This window comes from Arachis hypogaea, chromosome 18 (genome assembly GCF_003086295.3).
Source record: "Arachis hypogaea cultivar Tifrunner chromosome 18, arahy.Tifrunner.gnm2.J5K5, whole genome shotgun sequence".
NCBI classification, from domain to species: domain Eukaryota; kingdom Viridiplantae; phylum Streptophyta; class Magnoliopsida; order Fabales; family Fabaceae; genus Arachis; species Arachis hypogaea.
This window is the reverse complement of record NC_092053.1, coordinates 2,450,843-2,460,559: the sequence shown is the minus strand read 5'-3', so window position 1 is coordinate 2,460,559 and position 9,717 is coordinate 2,450,843. Positions and strand designations below refer to the sequence as shown.

At 36.3% G+C, this 9,717-nt stretch overlaps 1 protein-coding gene across 1 annotated transcript; it reads right to left on the bottom strand.

Annotated features, from left to right (window-relative positions):
* Nucleotides 1-769: 769 nt before the first annotated feature.
* On the bottom strand, nucleotides 770-4,647 carry LOC112771441 (uncharacterized). Its single transcript, XM_025816196.3, has 4 exons — nucleotides 3,330-4,647; nucleotides 2,850-3,158; nucleotides 2,661-2,752; nucleotides 770-1,947 (listed from the first exon to the last, which is right to left on the bottom strand). Exons 1-4 carry the CDS (start codon nucleotides 4,302-4,304, stop codon nucleotides 1,086-1,088), a joined length of 2,238 nt encoding a protein of 745 aa, XP_025671981.1. The 5' UTR covers nucleotides 4,305-4,647; the 3' UTR covers nucleotides 770-1,085.
* Between the last annotated feature and the right edge of the window lie 5,070 nt (nucleotides 4,648-9,717).

Here is a 9,717-nt window from a genome sequence, read left to right as displayed (position 1 = left end):
AATGAATAAAGATTACAAAAAAAAAAATTGAAAAAAGAAAAAAAAAAGTAAAAAACTATTGCGTTCATATTCCAAACTAGTTTACTACTCATTTGACATTGTTGTCAATCTTTTTGTACCTTTTAGGCTTAGGATAAGGTCAAAGCCACATATGAAAAGATGGCAGAAAAGGCCAAAACATGCATGCATTGCAAATGGAAAATATTACTGCTGGTTAAGAAAAACTGAATTCTGAACACGTGGGGTGGGGGAAGTTTCGTTACAGTTTTGAGCTGTGATATAATCTATCCAATAATTCAAAAGCAATCATGCGAATCAAGCCACTCTTATTTATGGACTATGTCTCTTATCCACTATATATAGGCCAGCATATTGCAATTGCAGCTTGGGTCCTACACTCCACAGACATGAAAGATGCCAATGAAGATAGCATTCTGCAATTTACACAGCCCTTTGTATATAGTACACTGTACATACACTTATTTTTCAAAGATCCCACCAATTTTATGTGATGGATCAAAACATGATCATTCTGTTGCAGATGTCACACACAACTTGACATAATCATAGTTCTCCTCTTATTCCTCAACTCTGCTATGTTTGCACTTGTTGCAAAATGCTTGTTATCATGATTTGGCATAATTTCAATTTGGATAAACTACAAAGTTTTCAGAACATTAGTCTATTAGACTACTTGCATTGACTTCATGAGCATGGTTGTGTACTTGTGTGTGTCACAAAAGATTCCAAGCCTTGATAACTAACCATATTATAGTGAATCTAAGGGGTGAGTTTGATATAGAGGTGAAAATGGAGCCAAAAAGAATTCAGGAATTAGTTTTACAAGAACACATTGAAGGCAAGTGATTAGGAAAGATTATCTCTCTGCCTATATCCTCCAATGTTTCACTTCGTATAATTATATTCAGAGGAAAAAATGAAAGAAAAAAAAATCACAAATCACATTTGCTACCTTCCCTAACAAATAATTAGCAGTCAATCTATACCTCAAACCCCATATAGGATTTATGTACAAACAAAGAGTGGAGTCTATTGCACCCTTAAATACCAAACTATGTACTCATTCACCTTTTGGCTTTAGCCTCTGTTGTTTGCAACGGAGGCGATGATTGTGATCCACCACTGAGTGCAGCCGCGGCAGATTCAACGTGTGTAAGAAGATATTCGTATATTTTCTTCCTCAGTCGATCGATTGTGTCTGGTGATATCGCTTCTTCCTCATCTTTGCTCGACCCTATCTCATCTAACCAATCATTTACACTCTTTAGTTGAGTGAGCATACCTGCTATTTGGCCATTATCTGACAGGATAGCATCCCCATCAGAGTCCAAGAACCTCTCAACAAATCCCAAAAACCAGTCTCGGGACTGTTGTAGCAGCATTTCAGTCAAATTGACCACCTCACCAAGGCCATTTCCTCTAAACCAATCTGGGAGCGGTTGGACTGGTTGCTTCTGCCCTGTTGCTAACCCATCACCTGGTCTGCGAGTAGTTCCTTGTGAGGTATGCTTCGAGTTAGCTGTTAGACGATGCTTTACAGGGGCTTTAGATGAAGCATCTTCGCTCGAATTTTGTAGGATTAGCATGTGTTGACTTCCTAAAACAGTTTTTTGATTTTGAGAATTACTTGAAGCTGGAAGCTTGGATGATTGAGGGTCTTTCACAAAAACAGCGAAAGATGATAGGTTGGTGGCGAGGGCTGCCTGGACCCATGAAGCAGCATGTTTCTGTCTCTCTGATTTCACTTTTAGTGCTTCTTCTGCTGTGATCCTTTCATAATCAGGAGACGAACAGTCTAGAACAGGTTTAGATAAGGATTCAGCAATTGTTCGGGTGCTATTCAGGCTAGCATGAAGAACTAAAAACTGCTCTACTGCTGGTTGTGGGTTGTGTTCCTTAGAAGAATTAGTTAGCTCCACATACATACTGCCAAAAACAAACATCGGGAAAAAGTGTCAGCGACAACATAGCAGGTTGCATTGCATTATGAGATTCCAACATAATTGCCAATCGAAATGGTTTAATTTTATTTATGGCCGAACCAGAAATCATGCTGTACATTTAGAGAAATATAGACCAAACCAAACCACAATTCAACTATATTCTATAAAAATTATGCTTCCAATTTTCAAACCAAACCACAATTCACATTCTAATTAATAGTTTAACATGAATTACAATCATTCGCATAGTTCTTCACTTTTAGTCTAGATATATCCAACAACTATGGTAGAGATTGTTCACTTTATTTACTTGTGATTTCAAAATGTCACATTGTTCACTTTGCCTCAATATACAATTTCAATTATCCAACTGTTTCATATTCAATCTTATCAGCATTGTCCAAAGCTTGTATGAATTAGTACAGAACTGACAGAAAACAGATTTCTCCGAAAACTATCTTTACTTTTCTGGAATGACACTGATTTACATTTTACCGAAGTCAGCAAAAAGCATTATTTAGCTTATATTCTAGAGGTGCTTTCCTTCACAAAAGAACAATATATAAGTAGAGTATCTTGGACTCAAATACAAATACAAATTGCAATTTCAGGTGTGTGAAGTTTGCAATCTTGACCATGTCACTAAATACCTGATCTAAATCATTTCAGCAGCTCAGAACAATTCAACATTCATACCTTAGGCAGTGCAGCAAACTATCTGCAGCAGCAGCCTCTTGCATAGCCTCAGTTGCTGCCATCTGCGCTGCATCTCTGTGCTTCATTACTTCCTGCCATAAATTTTAACAAAGAATAAGCTCCTTTCATTTTTCAACAGAATTGTCAACTAGTCAAATGCAAAAGGCTATGAGTTTCAAGTCAATATACCCTTCCAAGCTTTGAAATAGATGATGGGAGCGACGACCACTGAACACTTGCATCCGTCACTCTTCTACTATTTACAGGAACTCTAACCAGGTTTCCTGGCAATCCACTGCTAGAAATATCGGCTGCCTTCTTTCCGTTGGAAGTTCTTAGCCTACTTGATTTCTCTTGCTCCTCAACAGTTCCATTAGCACTGGCCTTCTTCACAGACACTTGACTCTTATGTTCTTCCTTAGATGGCTTCGCCGGAGCTTGGATCCTGCTCTCCACTTTAGACGGCAACTTGTCACTCGAAGTACTTCTCCTAGGAGTCTGCCACACCACAAAATGAAAGGATAACATCAAAATTGCTGGATTAACCCAAAACTAGAGACAATGTAAATTACTATCCATAAGCAAACTATCAAATCAAAAAAAGCATAGAGCATATGATTCAATTCATTCAAACATTTCAGAAAGTGCAGATTCTAGATTGTGACTCACACTAACTGAACTTCGAGCATCCGACTTGGGATCAAACTTTGCAGGCCGGGGTTTAGGTGAAGACTCTTTCGTCTTAACCTCCATAGTCCCTTCCCAGCTCTTGCGCAGCGCCTTCGCCCCCAATCCAATCCCTTGCACCAAATTCCTTATTGGATTCACCACCAAAGACTCCTTCTTTACAGCAGGGGAAGCCTTCTTCCCTGCCTCCACCACTCCCACCTTCTTGGCCTTCGCCTGCTGGTGCTGCTTCACTCCATTGGCAAACTTCTCAAAGGAGCTTGGCAATGAATAGCAGCTGCTAGGCGAGGAAGGAATCGACCTCGAATTCAAAGACCTCAATCTAGACAAAGATTCCCTCTTCACATCAACCTTTAATGGTGGTGGCTTAGTTGTTTGAGACAAAGACCTATTACTCCTATCAAAACCACCAACATTTGATCTCTCTTTCTCCTTACTCTTCTTCTCCTTCTCCTTATCCTTATTATCCTTCACAGGAATTTTCCTCGGAGACTTGGATCTCTCAAAGTCAATGGTAGAAACAGAAGAAACACTGTTCTTGTCTTTGTCTTTGTCCTTGTTCTTGTCATTGCTATCAAGAAAACCGAGTTGGTGAGTGGCAACAATGTCTTGAGGGGTTCCAACACAAGGGTGTCTACCAGGGACAGGTCTCACGCCACGAAGAATGGGAACCGGTGAAGCATTCTCCAACCGATCAACGAACACGAACTGCCCTAACTGAATCTTGTCGCTCAGGATGAGATCGTCGTGTTCATCAGGTAGCGACACGTAGGTAGCATGCGACGAATCGGAGACTTTAAGGTAGAACCCCTGGTTGGGGAAGAGTTCTCCGCCGGCCAGCGCCGGCACGATGCTGACCACCTGAAGCAGTGAGGAGCGGTGCTCGCCGGCGACTTTGACATCTGTGTTCATATGCTGAAGGAGCTTGAGAAGGACGCCGGGAACCAGATTCGCCATTGTTGTGTGAAGCAGCTTCAATATGCATCAGTTATTCCTCTCAAATGGGTCGCTTCAAATGGCGGAAAGCAAGCTTTTTTCGTTCTGCAAGCACAGATTTTGGTGGCAGAAGCACAAGACTCTCTCTCGTTTGTACCAGAATTTCAGATATAATATTTTTTCCTTTCAATAATTTATGGATTAAATATTTCGAATTTATTTTCAGATTTCAAAAATCCAGTTTAGGTAGAATATATACAAAATAGAATACAATCTCGTTACCTAATATAAGCAATTAATTAACAATTGGCCAATAAGTTTGAAAGAATTTAATTTTTATCAGTATAAAAAAAAATTTACAGGAATAATCAATAGTCTATAGAGGTGGCAACGAGGCGGTAAGGGCGGGTTTTTACTCTATTCGACTCCACCCCGTCGTACAAGAACTCGCATAGAATCCTAATCCGATTTTGCGGGTATCCGTCCCGCCTCTATCCGCCCCTATAATTATTAAAATTCAATAAATAAAAATAAAATTTTAAAATTTATATAACTATCATCATATACATAATATAAATTAAAGTAAAAATTTAAATATGATACAATATTATTAATCATTTACTAATTATTTTACATATATTATACATATTATATATATAGCGGGGCGAATATTACCTAAACCCGACCCCGTCCCGTCCCTCTCAAGAATCCATCCCGCTAAAAACCCGCCTCGGTGCGGGGCGAGTAATTACCCGTCCCAAACGAGTAGGAGCGGAGTAGATACCTGCAGGTTCGGGTGGTATTACCATCCCTAATAGTCTATTAATATATCTAACTAATTTTTTAATTCATGGTTAAAAATATATCACCCTTTTTGGAACACATTTTTTTTATTTCAAAGTAAAAAATATATTTCATGCTCGCAATAATGATAATGATACAATATCACCAAATAAGACAAGAATCAGGTAAATTATTACTTTCAAGGTATATCAATAAGAACAAAAGAAGAAGGAGGGTTTCCTTCACCAAGAAAATGTTCATATGGTCTTTTTTTTTTTTTTAGTGAGTGGTGGGTACAGCTAAGCTAAGGACTTGAGAAGGAAGGATAACCCACCAATCATGACCCAAAACACAAGGACTAGACTTTTAATAATCAATTAATCTTAGAACTTCTGGCATCAAATGCAAATTCTATAAACAATCCCATATGGTTTTGTATTCCAATAACAATAGTCATAAATAAGTAAAATTTAACCTAACAAAAGAAAGCTTGAAAGTGGGTAATACTAGGTAACTTACCAATTATTTTTTTAATAATATAAATAACTACCAATAAAATTAAAATACACTACTCTTATAAATTATTTACCTAAATTTTAATATTAGAATAATCATCCACACACCTAATAAAATGAACATTCGATATATCTATTGTTCACATTGTACACTAATATTGTTGATTACATATACTTTTCCCTTGCAGAAAGCCCAAAATTATGCTACTATATTATTTAGATAAAGTATTCCTTTTACTTAAACATTGTCAAAATTATTTTTTTCTCAAAAAGAAAATAAGCAGTGTAAAATTAAATTTAATTTTGATGCATTATCAGTAAAAAATCGTTTTATATATGTATCTAATTACATAATATCATATTAGCAAAAATAATTATTTTTTACATTGTAAATGGTTATTAAAGAAAACGAACTGTGTTAAAATTTTATACAATCAATATATCAAAATTAAACTCACATTAAATTTAGGATTGGTGAAAGTGAAATGACTTTTAAAAAGTTAGGATAATGTCAATATTATAAACCCTTGAATGGTACTCTTTTTTCCATGGAATTGGGGGAGAGTTTTGATAGAAAGGGATGGATGAATGAAGGAGTGAAGAAGCTGTAATAATGTGCATTGCATGATTGAGAAGCAAAGAGCTGTCAGTGTCTGACAAATGCATATAAACACACATGCAATTCCTTCAGGGATTCATCTCATTCACACAACATAATATGAGGGACCTGACCCACTCCTCTTATTGCCATGGTTTTATTTGCTTTCACAAACAAACACATAAAATGTGTGGGGGCAGTTGAAAAGCCAAAACCTGAAGAGAAGTTTTAAAGCCGAATACAAAGAGGGACAAAAGGAGAACCTGAGTGATGGGGGATCAAATATGATTCTATTTTTATCACATTCGGCTAAATTGTTTATAGTCATTGATAAAGAAGTTTGGTTCCATATTTATAATGTTGTATAACGATTATGGTTTAACTTTCTCTCTGTGACATAGCCAATTTGCAAATGGGTGCATGTGCAAGGTAACGTTGGTGTTCGGATCAAGGTAATGCTGTGTCGCCTATCTGGAAAAAATATTAGAGGGACTTAGATGAAGAATTGGAACTGAATATTGAGTATAGTGATTAAACATTAGAACTAAAATTTTAGTAATGCGATATAAAATTTTAGTTTTTTTAGGTACCGTTTATTTTGAGGTATTGGAATAGAGATTGGAAGAGTGAGACTTAGTATGATATTTGTTGGTTTAGAATTTGGTATTAAAATTTCAATATTTTAATGCTTCAAAAAAATAGAGACACAAGAGACTGAATTTTATTGAACTTTAATAATATTTTATATCAAAAATATCTCATTTCAATTAATTAATTCTAATTTTATTCTTTGTGCAAATTAAGTTAGAACTTCATTCTTATTTCAGTATCTGTCTTATACTTTACAATAAACACAATAAATTTATTTCAGTTTCTGTCTCACAGTCTCTATCTCTCAGTCTCAGTCTCTGTCTCTCGCTTTTAAACGCTACTTTAATATCTCTAAAAAATGGAGACACAAACTCAAATTTCTAAAGATGGAAATTAAAACTTTAATAATATTTTTTTTAAATATTCTTATTTAATTTTTTTAAATTTAAAATTTGCCTATTAATCTCTATATTTATTTACTTTTTTTTTTTACCAAAGATAGGAGACTAGAACCCACAACCTTTTAATTGAGTATAGGAAGACTATGCTATTTGAACTATAACTCATTGGCAATCTCTATATTTATTTTAAACCAATCATAATATTAAAATATAATTTAATTCAATATATTTTATATCAAATATAATACAAACATTTAATTTAATTTCTATCTTTTTAGCCTTTGTCTTTTCCTTTCTATTTCTTTCCCTTTCAAATACAACCTTATATTATAAGGTGGAACAAATTAAATACGACCTTTATTCTTTATTCCATGGCTATAAAACTATACTAAAATTATGAAATATAGTAAATATTAAATAATAATATGGAATATTTTCTCTGCCATGGTTTGGTCATAGGTCATTTGATTTGGTGGCTGGGAAAATTAGGAATGCCGTAACCGAGTTGGGTTACCGTATAGGGATGTAGTATTGACGAAATTCAAAAAGTATTTCAATTTTGTTCTCAAATCTATGAATTGCACCTAATATTCCTCACCTAATTGTTTTAACTTTTAACCGAGTAACGAAATTTATACTGAATAAATTTGGGGAGGTGACGATAAGGATAAATTATTGTTACCGTCGAAATAACTTTTTTTTTTTTTACCAAAGATAGGAGACTCGAACCCACAACCTCTTAATTGAGTATGGGGAGACTATGCCATTTGAGCTATTACTCATTGGCACCGTCGAAATAACTTTTAACCTAAAACTAAAGAAATTGCATGAGTTTGATTATGTATAGGTTTAAAAGTCTTGACGTGTAAGTTAATAACTGAATATTTATAAAAATAATAAAAACCTACGGTGGTTCGCTTGTTAATTCTGTATTATATCAATTAAAAATATTACGTGTCTAAAAAGATCAACTAATCATTTTATATTTATATATAAATATATAAATTAAATTATATTCTATATAAATGATTAATTTATTGAATAATTTTTTACGTATATACTTATTGTTACGATGGGTAACCGAAGATTAGTGGGTTGGACTCGTTGGGTTGGTCCAATCGTCTGAGGAGGAAAGCTTTCGAATGGGTCCGCGCCTTTAGGGCCTCCGTCCGACTTGTGAGTGTGAGTGAATGGGGGTGGTACCTGCAAAGACACTCCGATGCCTAAGTCAGCAAGGGTGTAAGCAGGTCTTGGGACTTAGAGATACCTGAGGGGTGTCAGTGTATTTATAGTGGTGAACCAATAACCACCGTTGAAGTAGCTCCACCTTTTAAGGTAGATAACCGTCCCTTTATCTTAGGGAAGTTGAGATATGGCTCCTGGAAGTGGGTTGAGAGATTTTAGGGGCAGTTACTCATTTGAATGAGTGTTTATCTGCTAGCTAATCTTCGTCCCTGACTTCTTTAGAGCAAGTCGTGGCAAGAACCGACTTCTTCAGGGGAAGGTTGGTGTAGGGTGAGGCTCAATCCTTTGCGTTGGGCCTTTCATTTGTACCTGAGCCTTAGCGTTGGGCCAGGGTATGAACAGTGCCCCTACTCGAACCCAATTTCTTTTAAGAGTTGGGGTCGAATATTTTAATTCGGAACCGTAGCCGACCTGATAAGGAACCGACGTGATTTTTTAGAACTGACGTGTTTTAAGAATTCTCAACAATCGCGTCTATTCAAAACGTCGCGTCCGTTAGGAATTTGCGTATTCATACGCGGGGATCAATTACATTGGGAACGATGCCTCTCTTTAAATGACGATCTTTGTTTTTACCATTATGCCCCTAACGTTTTTATAAATACTTTTACTCTCTTTCCTTGCTTCGTTTCTGAAAACTTTCGCACTTCCTCTCCTCTGTTCGAAAGAAGCTCTTGTTCGAAGGAATTCCTCTTTCTCTGCCCCTATCATTTTTCAAGTAAAGGTTAGTTTTTCTCTACTTTCTTTTTACGAATTGCTTTTGTTTGCATGTTTTTATTTTGGAGAGGAGGGTTAGCTCGTAGGCTCCTAGTGACTCTGTTTTGTTTGATTCCAGGCCCCTTAGAGACCCTGTTTTTTATTCTTTTTCTTTTTCCTTTGTAGGTTTCGCTATCCCTTTCTAGGAAAAAATGTCTTCTGTAGAAATCCTTACTCAATGGGTGGATGTCACGGTTCTGGGGGAAGAACCTTTTGTAGATACTGACTTCATCACCAACCTTCGCACTCATCATAGAATTTGTGCTTCTGATGAGGACGAGCCGAAGTATGAGTTGGTTGCCCCGGGTCTGGAAGACCGGGTTTGCTTCGGGAGGGCTTCTGATGAGGACCCCCCCCTTTCTTTTTTATGTATGAAAGTTTTTTCACTCGACTGGGGGTGCTTCTGCCCTTTTCTGCTCTTGAGGTTTCTGTTTTGCATCACTGCCGAGTTGCTCCTACCCAGCTTCACCCCAATTCTTTGGATTTTTTAAAGTTTATCAGCTTATCAGTCAGGCCTTAGAGTTTCTAACTTCTCTGAGGATTTT